This window comes from Narcine bancroftii, chromosome 1 (genome assembly GCF_036971445.1).
Source record: "Narcine bancroftii isolate sNarBan1 chromosome 1, sNarBan1.hap1, whole genome shotgun sequence".
Lineage (NCBI taxonomy): Eukaryota > Metazoa > Chordata > Chondrichthyes > Torpediniformes > Narcinidae > Narcine > Narcine bancroftii.
This window is the reverse complement of record NC_091469.1, coordinates 319,659,991-319,682,985: the sequence shown is the minus strand read 5'-3', so window position 1 is coordinate 319,682,985 and position 22,995 is coordinate 319,659,991. Positions and strand designations below refer to the sequence as shown.

At 41.3% G+C, this 22,995-nt stretch overlaps 1 protein-coding gene and 1 non-coding gene across 4 annotated transcripts in view; both read right to left on the bottom strand.

Annotated features, from left to right (window-relative positions):
- Window positions 1-15,620, bottom strand: part of marchf6 (membrane-associated ring finger (C3HC4) 6) — a 105,083-nt gene extending 89,463 nt beyond the window's left edge. For 2 of the 3 annotated variants that reach the window (XM_069906835.1, XM_069906845.1), the window contains exon 1: window positions 15,441-15,620. Coding sequence is in view for 1 of the 3 variants with exons in the window: in XM_069906854.1 (XP_069762955.1) it covers window positions 15,441-15,459 (19 nt within the window). In the remaining 2 variants the exon portion in view is untranslated. The remainder of the gene's footprint in view (window positions 1-15,440) is intronic. The other variant, XM_069906854.1, reaches the window with a different exon arrangement.
- A 6,601-nt stretch (window positions 15,621-22,221) lies between these two features.
- Window positions 22,222-22,295, bottom strand: trnat-agu (transfer RNA threonine (anticodon AGU)). Its single transcript has one exon. It is a non-coding gene; the product is annotated as a tRNA-Thr (tRNA).
- Between the last annotated feature and the right edge of the window lie 700 nt (window positions 22,296-22,995).

Below are 22,995 nucleotides of genomic sequence, written 5' to 3'. Positions count from 1 at the left end.
GAAGCAACATAACTGGAAAGATTAAAGCCGGAAGCATCTACGATGGAATATTTTTTGTGTACAATGTTTTCTTCTTGTGATCTGTGGTGGCAGTTGAGGCCAATGTGGGAAATGCAAACTCCTCTAAAGATGTGGTAAGCAGGTAGGTATTTTGTAGGATGGTGCAGAGGTTCCGCATATTCACAATGTTCCAACTACCATAGAACACTAAAGCACTGAAACAGCCTCTTTTGGCCTTGCCAAACATTTTGTTTTGCCTAGTCCCACTGGCCTGCACCGAGTGCATAGCCCTCCATACAACTCTCATCCATGTACCTGTCCAAATTATTCTTAAATGTTAAAATTGAGATTGCATTCACCGATTCGGCTGGCAGCTCATTCCACACTCCCACCACTCTCTGTGTGAAGTTCCCCTCATGTTCTCCCTAAATGTTTTCCCTTTCACTCTTAACCCATGTCCTCTGGTTTGTATCTCACCTACCTTCAATAGATATTTACTCTGTCTATCCCCCTCAATTTTAAATACCTCTATCAAATCTCTCCATTCTTATACTCGCCAGAGAATAAAGTGCTAACCTGTTTAACCTTTCCCTGTAACTCATTTCCTGAACTTCAGGCAACATCCTGGTAAATCTTCTCTTCACTCTTTCTATATTATTGATATCTTTCCTGTAGTTAGATGATCAAAACTGCAAATTTGGCCTCACCAATGCCTTGTACAACTTTACCATAACATCTCAACTCCTATACTCAATACTTTGATTTATGGCCAATTTGCCAAAAGCTCTCTTTACAACCCTATCCACCTGTGATGCCACTTTCAGGGAATTATGCATCTGTATTCCTAGTTCTCTCTATTCTACCGCACTCCCCAGTGGCCTACAAACATCACGCCTTCCTGATGAAATTGAGTGGAGGTCAATTTGAGTTCGGCTCACAGCTGATTTGGGGGAGACACCAGGCCTTTTCACACTGCAGTGTAAAATGAAGATTCTTGGGAAATTTTCCCGGTAACCCCCTCGTCAATCTGTAATGTGAAAGTCAGCCCGGGAATTTTGAAAGGGTCTGTGACCCTCCTCATATGTAGGGCTACAGCCCCAGGAAATTTTCCCGGACCATCTTCTCCCTGTGATGTGAAAAGGTAAATGGCCAAGCAAGGAAGACTCGTGAAGTAAGCACTTGCATGCTGCGTCACATAGCCGATTAAAATTAAAAGTTATCTACCTTCTGAAAGAGCAGGCCGCATCAGCCCATCACGACAGCAGCAAAATGTAGTATGAATGGCTGTCCTCATTGACCATAATCCCTCATGCAGCTGGATTTCCCAGACTGTTCCAGTTGCATGAGGGATTATTGGAAACAAAGTCGGCCATTCATCCAGTATTGTGCTGCTGTCACAATGTGCTGAAACACGAGGTGGAGAGGGCTTGCTGGTGGTTGGAGGGTGGGGGAAGGGAGTTAGCGAACAGGCAGATGAGTGACCAATGGACAGGAGGTGAATTTACTCTTACTCCTGTAAGTGCGTAACATGTCATCGGTTGGGGGTGCCCAACCCCACTAAATTGTTGGGGAGCGCAAATTACAGGGAATTTAGACCACGGTGTGAAAGGCCTGGGACATTCTGAATTCCCAGGAATTTCACTGGGACAAAGAAAGGTCACCGCTCACTACGGTGTGAAAACGGCAACTTATACGTTTACTTACCCCTCTTGTGAATTTGAAAGATCTGGTGAAGATCTTTGATGTAGTGGATGTTTCATGCAAGGCCTACCCTCCTGTAATCTTCAGCAAATAAGTCAAAAATAGCTTGGTGCTCAGTAACCCAGCAGGCATGAACTTACTGTAGGTATGTACTATTCCGGAGTGCAGGCTCCACTTATTGAACAGGTTCCCAATAATTGTGAAGATTAGCTCCTGTCCCAGATATTTGTTGGAGGAGAGGCAAAGAACTGCAAACGAGATAGCTTGAGAAAAGCATCAGGGCAATGAATCATGTGGTTTGACATCAATCTTCACTGAGGTGAGCTCTGCTGCAGATTTATTAATAGCGACCATAGCTCGTGTTCCATCATGCAGAAAACTCAAAATTGAGATATATTTCAACAACTTATTTTGTCGAGAGTGCTTCTCAGACCCATCCAGTTGGTAGTGTCAAAAGTTTAGTGAGATTGACAAAGAACAGTAGGGTCAGTGCTGCTCCCTGCATTTTACTTGGGAGTTGTCCCACAGTGAAGATCATGTCCATCGTGTCTCCAGATTGTCAAAATTTACACTATAATTTTAGAACAGTGCTACAGCCACTGAGAAGCAAGAATTAAAGCAGTTCCAGTTGATGATTACTTTTTGTATGGGGACAACAGAGACCCCTCTTAAGTTATCACAGTAAAGCACATCTTCTTTCTTGAAAATGATCATCATTGCATCTGAAGTACTCAGTCCATTCTCCTCTATCCAATAATCCTGGTCCATTAGTATCTATGAGGTAATGTCATCATCTGATTGATACACCAAAATGTTGCCAATACCCTTGCCATGATCAGTACCAATGACTGCTAGACTGACCACTACCTAATCTTTATCAACTTGGTCCTTAAACATTGGTATCAATAGAAACAATGTCACAAGAAGATGAATGTGAAAGTTTCAAGGACTCTACAAAATTAATTTTTTTCTGAGACAATTTCTTATAGACCAGTTTTCGAACCCCAGCCAAGAGAATGTCCATGGTGTCTGAAGTTTTCTGCAATATGTACCTGCAAAGAAACTTGTCTTCTCCACAAGAGCATGACTGGTTTGATAAGAATGATCAGGAAATTATTAGTTAATTAATCTCAAATGCAAGGCATTCCTGGATGCTGCAAGAGAAACAGTTCTACTGGCGGTTGAAGGAAGACAATTCATGACCCAAAGAATAGAAGGTGGATAAAGCCCAGGAACGTTATGGCCTTGATCAATACTGATAGCCATGACAGGTTTGGGCATTTCAGAAATGACATGAGTTACTTGTGGCTCAAAAATCGAGGACTCTTCCCACCCTAGTCAGGAGGATTGATTAGTTCTGAGGAGCATTTAAATGACTGTGAGAAGAAAACACACAACGACCTCAACCGTGACACTGTTTTTGATTCCATCCCACTGTAGTTTATTTGGACCAGCTTGTTTACAAACAAGGTGTTGAAAAGCTTCATTTTATTCTATAGTTGCGCATATATTATGTATCTTTATTTTTCCATTTTGGTTATATTCTTTCATACAATTATTTCATTCTCTTTTAAAATAAGGAGTTTATACTTAGATTCTTCAGCAGAAGCATAAGGGATTAAATGGTTTATTTTTGAGCTTGTTGCTGTTTTGTTTAGCAACTTTCAATGTTTGGGTCTATTGAACAGGGTTGGTTTTGGCTTAATATTTTATACAAGCTGACAACTTGGAGAATGTTGACATTGTGCTGGATTGTTTTCATAACACTAATTAAAACTCATGATTAATCTAACCAGACATCTCTTGGAATGTTAAAGGTTTGAATAGTCAAATTAAATGCAAATTAATGTTTGCTCATGTCAGGCATCTTAAGGCTGAAATTGTTTATCTAAAAGAAAATCATCAGAAATTGTGATAATGCCAGACTTACGTCAAAATGAAAATGTTATCATTCTTCCTCTGATCCTAAAGTCAGGGGAGTTTCTACTTTAATTAACCAGAATATTTCTTTTGTACATCATAATATGGTCATTATAGTATTCTTATAAGTAAACAATGTAATAAAATGGTAGTTTTTGCTAATGTATAAACCCCCTAACACAGATGATCAGAATTATTTGAAAGATTTTTCTCAGCCCTACTGCACTTAACTCATTACTCACTGGTGTTGGGGGAAGATTTTAATTGTTGATTAAATACTGTTTTGGATCGCTCATCCCTAAAACTTGCCACTGAGTAAATCTGCTGCTGTAATTCATTCTTGTCTAACAAATTTTGGTATTTCAGAAGTTTGGTGTTATTTTTCCCATCCTAATAGAAGAGAGCACTCATTTTTTTTCTAATGTTCATCATTCTCTCTCTCAGATTGATTTTTTTTAAGAGCTAATCAATTGCTTTCATTGACCAAATCATTTGAATATCATGGAATAATGATATCTGTTATTTTGTCTTTGAATTTTCCTGACTTTCCTTCGATAAAAAGCCATTTTAGTTTTAATTCTACCTTACTTTAAAGACTTTTTGAAATTTATGGAAGAGAAAATTAAGTTTTTCTTTAATACAAATTCTTCTTCAACAGTTTCTAACTTGATTGACTGGGACACTATGAAAGCAGTGGGAAATTTATCTCTTATACAGCTAAAATCAAGAAGACTAATAAGAAAAGATTAGATTTAATCAATCAGATTAAACAAATTGATTTACAGTAATACACATGTTAAAAACCCTGAATTATACAAAAAGAGTTGAACTTAAAACTAAATTTAAATCATCTTTCTATTTATTCCATTGTACAGTAACTTCTCACGAGTCAAAGTCAACTTTATATTCATGGTGAAAAATTCAGTAAGCTTTGGGCCAACCAATTGAAAGGAATGGCTGCTAAGAAACAAATTAATAAGATTCAGATGGATGACAGTATGGATATTACAGATCATTCTAAAATTAATCATATCTTTTGAGAATTTTACTCCAGATTTTATACTAATAATGATAATAACTTAATGATGGACTTTTTGGACTACCTAAACTTTCTATGCTCTCACAATAAACATACAAGTCAGGAGGCACTGATTTCCCAAAAGGAAATATTTTTTGCAATTTCTTCTTTGCAATCAGGTAAATCTCCAACACCTGATGTGTACCCTGTGGAAGTTTTAAAATCCCTTTCTAAATTGCTTGTGTCCCAATTAAGTTTTGTGCTTAATGACTCGTTTAAACAAGGGAATCTTACACCATCTTTTAATGATTCCTGTATTTCTCTTATGGTGAAAAAGGGGGAGGATTCACTTGAATGTGCTTTTTATAGGCCTTTTTCTTAATGATATGAAGATTTTGGCTCAAATATTGGCCCACAGATTGGAGAATATTTTACCATCAATCATTTCTGAAGATCAAACCGACTTTTATTAAAAATCGTTATTCTTATTTTAATATACAATACAACTCCGATTATCTGAAATCGGATTCTCCGAAATCTTCCATTATCTGAAATGTTTTAAAATTTTGGATAAATGAGGATATCCAAATCAAGTCAGAAATCCTCATTTATCCAAATTATTTTTCAGCACCAAATTGACCTCACAGGTTTAAAAAAAAAATTCACCAGACATGAAATTAGAACGACAATTGACCTCATTTCAAGTTATATCCCTCCCCTCTCTCTTTCCATTTCTTTTTTTACTTCCCCCTATTGACTATTCTCTCAAACTCTCCCCTCAAACTGTGTGCCACTGTCTTCCAGCCAAAAGTGGTCAGAAGAACCCTTATACCAGCATCATCAAGGATAGTGGCTTCCGGGCAGGATGGGATCTCGGAGGCATTCCCTCCCCCCTCTCCCACCCCCATCCCTTCTTGGCACACCAGAGGTCGACACAGACTCCAAACCTTCCCTTCGGCCTACCACACACACACACACACACACACACACACACACACACACACACACACACACACACACACACACACACACACACACACACACACACGACACCCTGGTGTGCTTCCAGTCGGGACTCGGACATCGCTGTCAGGTACTCCGGTGACCAGGGAGACAGGAGCCCGCCGTTTTGCAAGTGAGTGTTCCACCAGCTCAGGAAGCTTTCCTGGGGATCAGCGGCAGCGGTGGGGATGGGTTGGTGATCAGTGGCATCCAGTATTTTTTTGGTAGAATTAAGCATTATTTTAATCCTTAAATAGCTTCCCTTGTTGTATGTTGTTCTTTTAACATTGATACAAGTTATTTGCTGCTGGTACTGGCTGTTTTTTTAAAAAATGACTAGTTCTCCGAAAAAAACATTTATCCAATGTAGGCCCAGTCCCAGCCATATCAGTTAAATGGAGTTGTACTGTACATGGTTTATTGAATACTTTATATTTATCCCCCACTCCTGTCCCTGAATGGGATCTTTCTTTAGATGCAGAAAAAACTTTTGATCAGAGGGAGTGGGTTATTTATTTCCGACCCTAGAAAAATTTAATTTTCGACCATGTTTTATTAAATGGATTAAATTATTATATTTATGTCCTACTGCTTCAATTCTTACTAATCTACAACAATCAAAACCTTTTAATCTTCAACAAGCACTCGTCAAGATGGTCCTTTACTTTTTGATTTGGTATTCGAAACATTAGCAATTGCCGTTTGTAAATGTAGAATTTTACAGGGATTTACAGGAATGGCATTGAACATAAAGTTTTCTTATATGCAGAATGATCTTTTGCTTTTTGTAGCTAATCCAGATGCTTATTTACAAAACATATTATCTTTGCTATCTCAATGTAGCTAGTTTTCAACGCACAAGTTGAATCTGCATAAGTGAACTTTTACCTCTAAATGATCCTATACCAATGTATTTTAATTTTAATTTTGAGAAGGATCAATTTAGTTATTTTGGTATTACAATTACTAGGAGTTATAAACACATTTTTAAGGAAAATGTCCTAATTTTATTAAATTATGTTAAATTACTCTTATCAAGATGGTCACCTTTATCTATTTTCATGATTTGTTGTATCAATTCTATTAAGACGAACATACAATTATCTATGTATCAAATTGAATTTTTACGATTTGCTTTAGCTGTTTCTAGGAAATGCGTTGCCATTACTTGGAAATCAGATGTGGATTTAGAGATGGAGAGGTGTCATGCTGAATTACTTTCATGTATTCCACAAGAAAATTACATAATATTATTTTTTATTGAAAGTATGGAGCCCATATTTACCACGTTGGTTTGAAGGTGTAAGAGACTCTTGAAGGCCCATCCTGCTGGTATCCCTCAACTCAATTATATGTATTGAATTAATTATTTATATTGACATTCTCCTCGTTTCTTTGCTTTTCTTTTCTATTAGTTAGGATTAATGGGTGGGGGGGGTGGGAGTGATGAGGGTTTTTTTTGTTTTCTTTTACATATACACACATGTATTTTTTCTATGTATACTTTTAGTCAATATTTATGTTCAGATGTGGTTTTAAAATTATTAAAAACATTTTTTTAAAAAAGAACATGCTACCTAAATTTTTCAATCTTTTCAAATCTATACCAATTTTCATTCCTGAATCTTTTTTTGATTTACTTGATTCACTTACATCTTATATATGTTAAGGAAAACATCCCCGTTTAAATAAAGTTCATATTCAAAAAGCTAAAAGGAACGGTGGTTTGGCATTTCCTAATTTTAGATTTTATTATTGGGTGGTCAATATACATAACTTGATTCTTTCGCTACAATTTGAGAAACAAGTTGACCGTCCCACATGGGTAGAAATGGAACTAAATTTTACTAAGAATACTTCCATGTGGATAATTCTAGGGTCTTTTCCTCTTTATATAAACTAACTGGAAACCCAATAATTAAAACACAGTCTGAGAATATGGGAACAACTTAGGTTTTTTTTTGGATTGCAGAGTTTTTCTCTTACCAGTCCTTGCATCCAATCACCTTTTTCTACCTTCTTAACACCACCTTCAATGACTGGCACAGATTGGGTATTAAATGTTTCAAAGATTTTTTATTGGCAAAAATGTTGCAACTTTTGATTTAAAATTTAATTTACCTAAAACTTTTTTTTGAATTTACAAATTAGACATTTTGTTCAATCTCAGATCCCTGATTTTCCTGGAATCCCCGAGGTGACTGTTCTTGACAAATTTTTTGATTTACAATAGGGGTTTCAAAATAGTTGATATTGACTCCTAGGGTCAATAGGACCATCCCAAGGGGTCGATAAATTCTGGGGGGTTGAAAGGGGGTCAAATATACCTGGGGGCAGTCAATAACAACTGAGAGGGCTGATAATGTGGGAAGGGTGGGTCAATTTAATATAGCAGTTATGGCGATGCTGGCTAAGCTCTTGAGAGACCAGTGCTTGGTGGCCGCCATATTGTATTTGGCTTCTGCGTATACTGTAATTGAGAGGGAATGGGAGAACAAAGGGGTGTGAGGTATGTCCATTGCTGCCACCAGACCCCCCCGTTCAGCACCATCGAGCACCGCCGTTATCTCCTTCACCACAGCCAGCACCACCATCACCTCTGTCCAGCGCTGCCGTCGCCTCCATCCAGCGTTGCCACCAACCACCCCCCTGCCCCACTTCAGTGCCAGGATTCCATGCCTAGGGGTCGATGAGGACTGAATGTTTGAAGGGACTGATCTAACACTAGCTCCACTAGTTAAAATCAAGAACACCTGGGGGCAGAATTTGAATCTTTCATTATCTAATGAGGTTTGGGACTCCATTTTTAATTTGCTTAACAGTACTTCCTTTTGTGCATGGCATTATTTGCTGCACTTTAACATGGTACAAATGACTAAAGTTAAATTGTCTTGTTTTTATTCAGACACAAACCCTTACATGACAAATGTAAAATGAGTGATGCATCTTAAGTTCATATATTCTGGACCTGCCCGAACTTAGTTTGGAAAGTTATTTTCTATTAATGGACTATTATCATAATCTCAAGAATTAGTTTTGTTCTGGAACTTTGGCGCTGTGCTGTCCGTCTCCAAGTTGGTGTCGCTTGATTCATACACGTCATCTTTCAACCTTGCTTAAAGGAAGGGGTTTTGAAATTTTTTTCTTTTCTTGTTAAATTTTACTTCATTGTCATGTTTGTGCTCTGGATTTCCTGATTACAAGAATATTTGCAATTTTTTCAAATCTTGAGGCACATTGTTTATACTGCAAAATATTTTCAAAAGAAAGAAATTGGTGCCATCATGATGTTTCATGGATCCACAGCTCTTCCAAAATGGCAATTTCATCTGCTTGTTGTGATAAACCTCTATATTTCTAAATAAGTCAAAAGTGTACAAATTAGCCTTAACTGAGTACTCTATTAAGTAATACCAGTACGTAGCAAAGTATTCTATACTGAGCTACTATAGACGTCAGTGTACACATTGTCAAGTTGATGTATACACAGAGAAGTCATTGTACACACTGTGGAGTCTAGTGCATGACTGACACCTCCAGGCTTGCATGCAGGGCTTATATACACCACTGCTTCTGTCACTTGGACAGGAAGTGACATCATCAATGATGTCATCAGCCCAGAATTAAGAACCTGTGATGGATGTAGATCAATTTCCCACCTTTCAAACAGCACGTCCGCCATTTTGGGATTGGTTCGCTTGGTGGTAAGTGGTCGCCACAGGTATTTGTATTTCTGATTAAGGACTGATTAATAGCTTTTTTTGTTCTCATTTGCTGAGTAGTTTCAACATCTTCAGATTTTTTTTTAAAGATTGCCAGCATCCACATCCTTCTTATTTGTTTTATTCTACAGTTCGAACAAGGCACTGATGGCTCAATTCTACTTGCATTATCATTTTTTCTCAAGTAAATGCTCAACGAAGGTTTTTTTTTCACTGCAGCTTATGAGCCTTACCTTGTATAATTAGATGAGTATCATATTGGAAAAGGATCAGGCTCCTCTGCAAATACCCTACTATTGACCAATGTGCAATGCTGAGTGATGTGAAGAACAGCTTAAATTCAAGTCTGAAGTTCAAGAAATTCTCTTTCAACATCTAATAATTTTAATGGCATTGTCATTGGAATATTATTTACTGCCCAACCCCTCAAATCCTGTTCAATACATCTCTAGCTAATATTAAAGTGCCATCACATTAAAGCCTCCTTGGCCACATGATAAAACAATCAGAATTTATTGTCATGAACATGTCACTAAATTTGTTATTTTGTGGGAACTTTACAGTGCAAACGTTGCTATAAATTACATTTTAAAAATAAATACAATTTGTGCAAAAATAAGGGATAGTGAGGTAGTGTCTGTGGTTCATTATTCATTCAAAAATCTGATGGCAGAGGGGAAGAAGCTGCCTTTGTGTCGCTGTGTGCTTATCTTCCGACTCCTATACATCCTTCCCGATGGTAGAGTGAAGAAGACAAGGCCTGGGTGGTGAGACACCTTGAGGAAAGAGACTACTTTCTTAATATACTGCAGATGTCCTCAAAAGAGTGAAGACTAACACCCAGTTCACAACTCTCTGATTTTTTTTGGCACCTCCATACCAGCAAATGATGCATCCACTCAGAATACTCTTCACGGTACTCCTGCAGAAATTTGCAAGAGTCTTTGGTGACAGACCAAATTTCATCAAACTCCTCACAAAGTATAGCTGCTGATGAGCCTTCTTTGCGATTGCATCAACATGAAGACCCCAGGACAGATCTTCAGAGTTGTTGACACATCAGGATCTTGAATTCTTAACCCTTCCCACACATGACCCCTTAATGAGGACTGTGCTGTGTTCTGATATTCACCTTCCTGAAATCTTTTCATTACTCTGCCAGATACACCTTCAAGACCTGAAGCCTTGCAAGGGTTCACATTCTTGAAGGATGTTCTGACGCTGACCCCAGATACAGATATCACAGGGCCATCAGCTTCTGCAGGGATTCTCAAAGGTACCATTGGGATCTCCTTCTCAAAGCGAGCATAAAAACTGTTCAACTCATCAAGTTGTGAAGCATCTTATAGTATTATAGGGTTTTTCATGGTCTACAATCCTTCTGTCTCTAGCTTCCCTCAGAATTCCCTTTATAAGTGCACCAAGGAAATGTAATCCCAAAACTTGAACAATATACAAATAAACATTAATAAAAGCTCAAGAAACCAGAACAGAATAGGCCATTTGGTGCTTCAAGCATGCTCCACCATTCTTCAAGTTGGTGGTTGATCTTCCACCTCCACCCACATCTCTAGCTTTCCTAACGATATATATATCTATCTATATATCTATATATCTATATATATATATATCTATCTATATATATATATATAACAGCATAGAGTCTTCATCACCTTCTAGAAATTCAACTATACATTGCAATTGTCTTAACTATAGAAATTAAAATCAATTACAAACATAGAAAAATGCAATACTGACCATTTCTTGATCAGGGTCACATTCCATGATTTTCTTCCAAGTACAAAGCTTCTGAGCTTTGCATAGGAAATCTACCCAATGAGACAGCATGATCCATTAAAGGATAAAGTGGTTTTCACAGCACAGAGCCAGACTAGGATACTTGTTAAGGTAGGGAATTACTTTCCTTCGCCCTCAATCCCAGCGTCTCTTTCCCCTCCCCACCCCCCCCCGCCACCCTACCAACCCAGATCATCTGACACAATATGACATCTTCCCTGATTTGCTGCCTCCAGCCACACCACAATTTTAATACTGCCAGTTTCTTGATTTTCTTCACCAAACTCTACCACCACTAACTGCTGGTTTTTACCCAACCACTCCAAAACCATTGGTGTCAATCTATACATCTGCACCATCTAAATCACAGCAATGCATCTCCCTTTCTCAATAACCACATAATTCAATCACACAAGTGTCTACTTTCCCACGTAGCACCCTACCCAAAAAATTCCCATCTTCCATAAACACAAGTGGCAATGCATTGTGTCAAAATATTCATCAGTTACAGCCAAGACCTGTTTCAATCACAGTAAGGCTTTCAGCAGAAAGGCAATGCAATCTGCTGCTGCATCCATCTAGTACCAGAAAATCTAAGCACATCAATACCAGTCACATTAAAACTAAAGCATGTAAGCATCACTAAACATTATTCAAATGGTGGTTATAACACTTCTGACAAATATGTAGAATTATGGTTATGAAATTCCAATGTATGATTATATGTCAGTTAAACAGATGCAAAATGTGCTGGATGTACATTTCTGTTCTGTAATTCAAGTAACAGATTGCCAATGTCATAGTTAGACACATGATACGAGATCACCCGCAACAAATGGTCCAACACGATTTCAACTTCATTAACACAGCAACAGTAAAATGTTCAATCAAAAATATGCCCAAAGCTTTTTATTGGTAGTATATGTGACTCTTTGCTAATGGTCAGGATTTTCACAGGTCTTCTTCTAATCATAACATGGCACCCACAAAAAGTCGATAAGATTCTTTCCCACAACAGGATGCCTCTTTTTAAGTCATCAGAAAATAATTCAGGTTAGTATCTAATCTCTACCTTTTGGTACATGAGTATCATGTTCCTAAACTTTAGGGTCAACATTTTTTGGCATTCAGATATAAAGAATCCTAAGACGTGCTGCTGCAGCTGATTTCAGCTAGAATTAATTATCTCAATGAAGCTTTCCAGAAAGTGCCAACAAATGCCACAAACATCCTGCAGAATTTCAGAGACCCAAAAGGGTGGCTTGATTAGCATAACGATTAGTGCAATGCTGCTACAGCATCAGAAATCCAGGTCGAATCTAGTGCTGTGTGCAAGTAGTTTGTATGTTCTCCCCACGTCTGCGTGGGTTTCCTCCAAGTGCTCTGGTTTCCTCCCACCCTTCAAAACATACCAGGGTTGTCAGTTAATTGGGCACCAGAGGCTCGTGAGCCAAAAGGACCTTGTCTAAATTTAAATTTTACATTTAATATTTACATATACATGTAAATTTTTATGGATGACAGAAGAACAAAATACCCAAATGCTTCATAACACCATTGAATGCGTCAGTATCGCATAACATTTTTTGCAAACACACACAACATCTGATTCACTATGAGAATCAGTTCCAATAGCCAATTAAACACAAAACCTCAAACCCTCTGAGAAGTCGTGACAGCCATCTTTCACACTACATCTTGCATTTCTTCTTTGGCTTGGCTTCGCGGACGAAGATTTATGGAGGGGGTAAAAAGTCCACGTCAGCTGCAGGCTCCTTTGTGGCTGACAAGTCCGATGCGGGACAGGCAGACACGGTTACAGCGGTTGCAGGGGAAAATTGGTTGGTTGGGGTTGGGTGTTGGGTTTTTCCTCCTTTGCCTTTTGTCAGTGAGGTGGGCTCTGCGGTCTTCTTCAAAGGAGGTTGCTGCCCGCCAAACTGTGAGGCGCCAAGATGCACGGTTTGAGGCGTTATCAGCCCACTGGCGGTGGTCAATGTGGCAGGCACCAAGAGATTTCTTTAGGCAGTCCTTGTACCTTTTCTTTGGTGCACCTCTGTCACGGTGGCCAGTGGAGAGCTCGCCATATAACACGATCTTGGGAAGGCGATGGTCCTCCATTCTGGAGACGTGACCCATCCAGCGCAGCTGGATCTTCAGCAGCGTGGACTCGATGCTGTCGACCTCTGCCATCTCGAGTACTTCGACATCTTGCATTCGACTCATATAAATCACCAGTACGAGGCGAACTTCTTGTAAATATGCTGGGAAATCTACTGCACATACTACATTCATTTTTGGCCAGGAAAGCCCCCAAGAAAGACTTTTCAGGTAATTTCTTTCCTTGAAGTCATGACATTCAATGTAATTAACTGTAAGTTTAAAATAATTAAATGTTTTCAATGAATTCAGTTCTTTGGTTCTTACTTTTTTTAAAAAATACTTAAATATTTTATCCAAAGTTATTTCAGCCAAATCACAGATGCTCAAAGTTCTTTCACAGGTCATGGAACTGCAACAAAACTCAGCATCACACTATTTATAGGGATGTGATTTAAAAAATTCTCATGCATGCATTTTATCCAATTATGACCTATTTTGAGCAGCAAGGTCTGCAATTTCAAATACTAAAACTCTGTTTACTCTGTTTAGGATCTGTACTCCACACTTCACCTCAAGCAAAGTTGCTTTGAAAGTTCAACTGAAACTAGCTTTAGGACAAAGAAAAAAATACAAAACATTTGTTTAATAATTGAACTAGCATCAGATATTATTGTCAAAGAAAAAAGTTTAAATTTTAATTTTTAAATTTAGACATACAGCACAGTAACAGACCATTGTGGCTCATGAGTCCGTGCTGCCCAATTGACACCCCATTAACCTACACCCCTGGTACACTTTGAACGGTGGTAGGAAACTGGAGCCCCCAGAGAAAACCCATGCAGACATGGGGAGAATGTACAAACTCCTGACAGACAGCATAGGATTCAAACCCTGATCGCTGGCCCTATAAAGGTGTTCCGCAATACATAATTAAAATATTTCATTGTAAAGGAAGCCTTTGTATGAATATGTTGAAAATGCCAGAGGGATTCCCATTCCCTAGAGTCCATGACAGCAGCTTGGGCAATGATGAGTTGTCATATGGATAAAGGTGTAAACAAAGCAGTTGCCACTTAATGAGGGAAACAGGATATTGCTAACCTGTCATGAGCTGGGCAGTGTTATACTTTAACAAAATATGCATTTAAGACAAATATGTATTGAATTAACATGTGGAAAAACTTGTAGAGATTTAGAACAAGTTTTCATTAATATGTGGTATGTATTCCCCCCCCCTCCAAAACCACCCTATCACAAAAATAATTTAAATCGAGCTCCATCAAAAACATCCAATGGCATTTCCGTATCATTATTATTTAGCAATAATAATCAATCCAAATGGATCGATTCAGATGGCAACTACCAACAATTATAACAATGATTTAGAAAAGCTAATATTCATTTTCCTCCAACAACACGTTTCAAGTTTACAGAACAGTTCCAGGTTCAGATTTATTGTCAAGAGTCCATACATGACATCACATGCAACCTTGAGGTGCTCCCCCCCACCCCCACCCCACCCACAGCGGCCTGACAGCATTTCTACTTATCTGTAACTGTACTCAAGACAGATACAAATCTCCTTTCAACCTGGAACTGAAAATTAGCGAAAGTAACATGACGAGGACCTCCCTCGACCTGTACCTGACTACTTCGTTAAAATACGTATTGGGGAAGGAACCTACCAAGTCTGTGCCCACCTATCCCCAACTTTGCTTTAGATTTAACACCTGTTATGGGGCGGGGGTGTTGAGGCCCAATATTAAGCTGGCGTCGCTATTTTCTTGCCTTGGTAAAGAAAAGTTTTGCTTTCACAAGTTCCACGTTGAAGGGTATCCCAGCAGTTGAGGGGCACCGACGAAGTGCCGCCGCTTCCCGCTGTTCGTTGCCCAGGCCGCGAGTCCCTGAGGAAAGCCACCTTACCTTGTCAGCACAGGCCAAGCTGGTCGTGCCCCGCTTTAACCCCCTTGCCCCGAAACAACCCATCAGCCATTAACTCTCACCCTAACTGTGTGGAGGAGGGGTGGGGGGCGCAGTCGGGAAATGTCCGCGGCCTGGGCCCGGGTTGTTTTAGGGGGGAGGGGGGTGCCGCCGTCTTGCCTTCCCCAGGGTGGTGGCGGCCTACTCCTACCCCGATCCCCGGCCTCGCCTCATCCCGCCCGCCCGCGGCCTTCTCTTACCCTCCTCCGTGCTCTCCATCGCGTCGAGGGCCGCGGCTCAGTCGAACGAAGCCGCGTGAATGGGGAGGGGTTGGGGGGGGGGCGGGGGAAGCGAGGGCCCCGGGGGCTCTGCACCGATTCTCCCTCCGCCTTCGGCCCGTCCCCGTAGCCGAAGTCAGCGCGCGAGGGACGACGGGACCGCGGTGCGCGCGCGGGAGCAGGGACCGTGCACGGCCGGCCCGCGGCGCCTCGGGGGTGGGGGAGGTGATAGTCTGGTGGGGTAATAGTATGTGGGGGTTGCGGGTTGTGTGGGGGGTGGAGAGTTTAGGATGTGTGGGGGGCGCAGGGTGTACGGGGTGTGTGTGTATGTGTATGCAGGTTGGGGGGGGTGCAGAGTGTGGGGTATTCCGGGGGACAGGGCGTGGGTGTATGCGGGGGGGGGGGGTGCAGAGTGTGGGGTATTCCGGGGGACAGGGCGTGGGTGTATGCGGGGGGGGGGTGCAGAGTGTGGGGTATTCTGGGGGACAGGGTGTGGGTGTATGTGGGATGGGGGGGGGGGTGCAGAGTGTGGGATATTCCGGGGGACAGGGCGTGGGTGTATGCGGGGGGGGGGGTGCAGAGTGTGGGGTATTCTGGGGGACAGGGTGTGGGTGTATGTGGGATGGGGGGGGTGCAGAGTGTGGGATATTCCGGGGGACAGGGCGTGGGTGTATGCGGGGGGGGTGCAGAGTGTGGGGTATTCCGGGGGACAGGGCGTGGGTGTATGCGGGGGGGGGGTGCAGAGTGTGGGGTATTCTGGGGGACAGGGAGTGGGTGTATGTGGGATGGGGGGGGTGCAGAGTGTGGGATATTCCGGGGGACAGGGTGTGGGTGTATGTGGGGGGGGGGGGGGTGATAGTATGTGGGAGATGTGAGGGATGGGGTCTGGGGGGAGGGGTGCAGCATTTCTCTTGGCGCACAACCAAACTATTGCCGAGGTCAATGCCACTTGCGCTGTCTGACGTGGTCAAACCCAGCGTCTTCCCCCCACCCCCCACATCAAAGACCAGCATAATAAATTATTTACAGAAAGAAAACAATTCAAAGTCTCCTTATATCCATTTAATCCCATCATAGAACACAACAGCACAGAAAACAGGCCATTTGGCCCTTCTTGTCTATGTCAAAACATCATTCTGTTACATCGACCTACACCCTTTCATTAACCCTCCAGACCTTTCCCATTCACGTATCTACCGAATTTATTCTAAAAACTTTAAGAGTGAGCCCGCATTTACCACATCAGGATAGCAGCTAGTTCCACCACCCACTCTCTGAGTGAAGAAGTTCCCACACCACCATGCAGTGATTCTCAACCTTTTTCTTTCTACTCACATCCCACTTTAAGTAATCCCTATGCCATCAGTGCTCTGTTATTAGTACGGGATTGCTTAAGGTGGGATGTGAATGGGAAGAAAAAGTTTGAAAATCACTGTTTTAATCATCCCTCATTGACTCGTTATGTGCACGGTTTCAGAACAAAGGAAATGGGCCAAAAGGACAATTTTTCTCAAGCAAAAATATTCAGTAACTATTGCATCTAGATCAGTGATTCTCAACCTTCCCTTCCCACTCACATCCCACCTTAATCAATCCTTTACTAATCACAGCACCAATGGCCTAGGGATTACTTAAAGTGGTATGTGAGTGGAAAAAAAAAAGGTTGAGAACCACGGCTTTCACCTTAAAGCCATGTCCTCTCGTATTTATCTCTTCTAATCTAAGTGGAAAAAGCCTACTTGCATTTACTCTGTCTATACCCCTCATAATTTTGTAAACTTCTATTAAATCTCCCTTCATTTTTCTACACTCCAAGGAACAAAGTCCTAACCTGCTTAATCTTCCCCTGTAACTTGACTGAAGACCCGGTGTAGGGGGCAAAAAATTTGTAAAGAATTTACTTGCCTTGTTCGGTCGGCATCCCGTTTGTCCTTGCGTGGTCGTTGGAGGTGTTTTACTTCCCATGGGCATCTTTGTGGTTACATGCATGTGCGGTTCCAGGAGCATGTGCAATGTATTCGGGAGTTGTAGAGCCAGTAGGAACATGTGCGAATTGGGAGTTTAGATAGAATATTATAAACATAAAGGGTGAGTGAAACACTTATAACTTTAGTTGCCCGTTAGCACTGATGTTACTCTGTATTCACGGGACATCAGTGCAGATGTCATTTATGAATACTTCATGTCAACGTTAAAGAAGATCATTTCAAGTTTGCATGCTAAAAGAAAAGATTAAAATACATCTGAACTTGTATTTGAAACTAATTGAGAATGTGTCACTAATAAGTGTCTCGCTTAGCCTTCAAGCAATTATTTATTGGATCAAGATCGCAACATCCTAGTAAATCTCTGCACTCTCACTGAAAAAGATGGCAGCGCTGCCGGAGCTGCCACAACTGCTGTTGGCTCCGCAAGGGCTTTGAATGGCCCGTTGAGAGACCTGATGGTGGTTTTAGTTGAAATCCCGCTACTGCGGAGTCTGCGCCCAAGATGGGGCACCTATTAATCAGCAGCAGCCATGAGGGGCTGCAGATTTCAGGGAAGCGGAGGTCTGGAGCAGAGAACTAGAAGACAAGAAGATCACCCCCCCTTCCCTCCGACTGAGAGGGAGAAGCAGAGGAGATGACGGGGGGGGGGGGGGGGTGGGTGGTGACCACGGTGATGAGTCTCTGTGGCTGAGGGACCAATTCATGTGGCAGGCTGCTGGTGACTCAAGGTGAGGAAACCGCTGAAGCTGTGGGCTGCTGGAGACAGCTTGAACTGGTTGGAGGGGTGTCAGGTATCGGAACTGGGATGAGAAGAGGTGACCGTATTGAAGGTTTGTATCTGGAGCTCAGGTTGCCAATGGTTTGGAGTGAAAACTGTGTGGCTGTGGAAACCATTATTGGTCATGTAATCAACATAGCTTTGCTGAGATTTCACAGTGTAAATTCTGTTATTTTGCATGCTTAGGAGAAAAAGGAGCAGAAAAGGAAGAAAATTTAGAGGACAATGGTTGTGTTATTTTGTCTTCGAAAAGGGAGTGAATAAATGTTGGAAAGCAGTTGTCTCCTCTTCTTCGTCCTATGCAAACCCGTTACACTGGATCCATGCTATTTATCATACAGTAATGCCAAAAGATAAGATGAAAATTGTTCTTCATTTAAGATAAAAGTTAATTTCTGCAAAGAGTGTCCCAGTCACTCTCATATACACAAGAAAACATGATCAGGATGAGGTCACCAGATTCCTCAACTCTTTTGTGCCACTTCTCCATATCTTCAATTGCCTGACATCAAATGATCTGGCCACCCTCCTTTCTCTGGTCCAGAGAATTCCAGAAGTTCATCTGAGAGAAGAATTGTCAATGCACATCATTTTTAAATGATCTGTTCCTTTGTGGCTATGTCACCTTGTTTGTGATTCTCCCACGAATTTAAATATTTTCATGATACAGACAGATTGATTACTGAGAATGTCTACAAATGTTTTCCTTTTGTAGTTTGGTTACTTCATTTAATTGCTGCTGGTTTACCATCCCTCAGACCTATTTCTATCCATTGAAATGAATCAAGCCAGTCAACCTGTTGTCATCCTAGTTATCTCACTGAGTGAGTCAGTGGGTTTTCTGAGGGAAATTGCAGGATGCTCGTGCTCAGCTAATGGATTCCACTTCGAATCCAATGTTATCTGTAAGACTGAAAGAGTGCAGTGAAAATTTACTAGGGTGTTGCTGGGTCTTCAGGAGTTGAGCTACAGGGAAAAATTGAACAGGTTAGGACATTATTCCTTGGAGCGTAGAAGAATGAGGGGAGATTTGATAGAGGTTTACAAAATTATGGGGAGTATAGGCAGAATAAATGAGAGTAGGCTCTTTCCACTTAGGTTAGGAGAGATAAATACAAGAGGAAATGGGCTTAAGGTAAAAGGGGAAAGGTTTAGGGGAACTTCTTCACTCAGAGAATGATGGGAGTGTGGAACAAGCTGCCATTTGACATGGTAAATGCAGACTTACTCTTAAGTTTTCTTTTTAAATAATTTTATTGAGTTTAACATATAAATCCTACGTATAAAGTCATCTAATAATAACAAACAACAGGTCATATCATATGGATATCATAAATTAAGCATATAATGTAAACACTCCTAAGTTTTAAGAATAAATTGAATAGATACATGGATTGGAAGGTTATAGAATGGGTCAGTTGAACTAGTGGAATGATGTTTTGGCACAGACTGAAAGGGCTGAATGGCCTGTTTTCTGTGCTGTAGTGTTCTATGGTTTGATGGCAATTAGGTTCTCCCCAATGAATTCAGGTGTGGCCCTCAGAAGTGTTTTGATTGCTAATACATTTTTTCCCCCTCAAATATATTGTGCACTTGCATGTTAATCAAACCAGATTTTTAATTGAAAGGACACAAATAATTATTTATTTTTAAAAGCTACTTTAGGATTATGGAATTCTGGTTCACAAAAATTTGAGTGGAGAACAAAGTCCACCAGAAATTGGAACTGTGGGAGTGGCACTCCTTTTTGATAACAGGAAGAATCTGTTATCAGGTCTGAGGTGATCTTAAGTACTGCTGTATTTGGTGCCATCGACCTGTCCGAGATGTTGTGATGGATGGGCCTGGCCAGGCGGCCACATAATGTCCCAGTCAGTTGGTCATTGCTGTATTCTTTGTGGAAACTTTTTTTTCCAAGGAAAAAGCCTTTGACCACAAGACAATCAGCCAGTGGTCAGCATGGAATGTTCTGCTGACACTGAGGGTCAAGGTCTCAATGGAATCTGTGTGGTGAATCTCGGAGCAGACTGTCCAGGTCATCTGGTGGAATGCCTCATCAGCAATAGTAACAAGCACGAAGACCTGGCCTGGATGGTGGAGAGAGGAGGCCTCCCAACGAGATCTTTTCTGTATGACTGGAATATCAACCCCAACACACATTGCCCTTGAGACAACTGTGATGGGGAGGAGACAGTCGCTCACCTCTGCACACTATGGATTCACTAAGATTGTGTGGAGAATGATCCCATCACAGTTCATCCTCAGCGACAGTGTAACAGAGGACTCTGAACTTAATGTCAATCCTGCAGAATGCACATGGAGTCAGATATCCAGAGCTGTTGGAAGATCATTGGTGAAAGACATTCTTGTCTGACCAGAGCTCGGTCTTCCAGCCAGCCTGCAGGAGGACATGCTGAGGGACGGAGTGCAACCTGGGGCAGCCAAATCAAAGCCCTTCTTCCCCCATTAGACATCGTCAAGGGGCTAAGACCAGTGGGGAAATCCCTCAAACAACTGAAGGAGGAGTATCTCAAACCCCTCCACCCCTCTCTGGCCACATTATGGTGCTATGCATTAAAATGTGGTTTACACTCGTGATGTAATATTTGTAGATGTATTTGGGAGATAAATTGGTAAAATTAGAGTAGGTTACATACATACACATATTTTAAAACAGATCTTATTTGAAATACTTAAGAATTCATATTCAGCGACTACAGAAACTATGGAGAATGGCTATGCACAGTTCACAAGTAGGTGCTAATTGAAATTAGGTCATGAAATGAATAGACCATTGACTTGAAGGAGTCAGGGGGTCTGTGTTGAACATTTTTACAAAACTCCTGACCTTTCTGCAAAGTGCTCACTCAAAGGTCACTCCTGTGTTCTTGTTTACCTAAAAAACAGATGGGAGCAGAAGACTAACTCCTATTGTTTACTGGAGAAGGAGGGGGTTTTGCAAGTGAGAGAGAGGGAGAAAGACTGAACAGTCACAACTGAAACAAGCTTGTTGGAATTGAAACAAAAGCTCCAGAGCAGTGGATGGCTGGAAGTGCTATCTGACTGATGTTACTCTTAGAATAAGTGGAACAGAAAGGAACTCTGTAGTAGCCTGAAAGAAAGAGGTTATCATTTGGAGAACCCTGATGGGGCAAGTTTCATCAACAAGACATTGAGGTGACGAATGGTGGTACCTCAGTTGTGGAAATCCTGGAATAACACATCTCTCTCTGCAAACTTACAAAGAACCTTCCTGAGCAGTAAACATTTACCTTTCAAGCACCAAAGCCTGGTGAACTTTATACATGTTAAATTCTGTACACAGTATAAGAAATGACTGAAACCAGAGGACTTGGAGGAGTGAGAAGTGAGATTGGACTGTGAACCAAAGAACTTTTCTTAAATTTACTCATACATCATATACATGCGCTTAGAATTAGAAGGGGGTTAGGTTAGGTTAGTTAAGTTAATAGAGATAAGTTAAAGTTTGATTCTGTTTTCATGTTTAAAGATAATTAAAAACAACTTTTGTTTAAGTAACTATTTGTCGTGTTGAATATCTATTGCTGCTGGGTCTTGGGGTCTTTTGGGCTCATAACACTGCAAGGTACGGATTGTGAAAAGACTTTGCAGTGTTTTCTTTTGTATATGATTTTTATTGTGAATAAAGGTCATTTTTATTGTGAATAAAAACTTTGTAAATAGCATTAATTATTTGTGAAAAGACAATGCCTAAAGCAAGATTCCTCAATTCTGCCAAGCGAAGCACAGGGCAAAACCAAAGGTAAAGCCTGTGTATGGTATTCAGATCTTCCACATTGAGGAATTATAACTGCACTCGGGGGCTACCTTGCACAATGTACATAAAGAGAGATTTGCAAACAGCCAAAATTGCAAAACAGTTCAACGCCAAAAATGTTGTGGATTTCGAGCCAACCACTCTCCGCAATAATTGCAAGGGTCGCTAAAATTGGCAAAATATCCACGATTAGTCGTAAGGCACCGCTGGGATTCGAACCCAGGATCTCCTGTTTACTAGACAGGCGCTTTAACCAACTAAGCCACGGCGCCGCGACAGCGATTCGCCTCCGAGACCAGAAAACATTGATTGTTGCAGGTCACCGCTCCGATTGCGGTGGGCGGTTCGCTGATGGACGAGCCTGGGCTCGGAAGGATGCAGGCGGAGACGGTGGGCAGGTGGTGGCGTCCGCGCTGAGTCCACCGCTTCCGCACCGCGCAGAGGGTGTGCCAGCCCGACTCCGGGAGCCCAACTCCAACCATTCAGTGGATTAAAATGTGGAGGCTGCGAGACCCCTCGGGCTTGCTCGTTGGTTGTTGGGATCCCGATTTTCCATCCAGTTCTTTGGGAATTGTTGCTTCGGGCAGTGTTATCAGAACCAGCATTTATTGTCATGAACAAGGCATGGCATTCGGTGTTTTGCAGCGGCATCTTAGAGCAAACATCATACCCATCTTACCTCATTACTCTAAAAAATAATAATTGCAATTAGTGTCTGTGCTTCATTGATCATTCAGGAATCTGATGGCAGCGGGGTAGAAGCTGTCCTTGTGCCGCTGAGCGCTGGTCTTCAGGCCCCTGTATCTTTTCCCCGATGGTAGCAGAGTGAAGAGGGCATCGCCTGGGTGGTGGGGTCTTTGAGTATAGAGACTGCTTTTTTAAGACAGTGCTTCATGTAGATGGGGTGAAGTCTGGTGCCTGTGATGTCGCAGGGCGAGTTAACAATCCTCTGGAGTTTATTCTTGTCCGGAG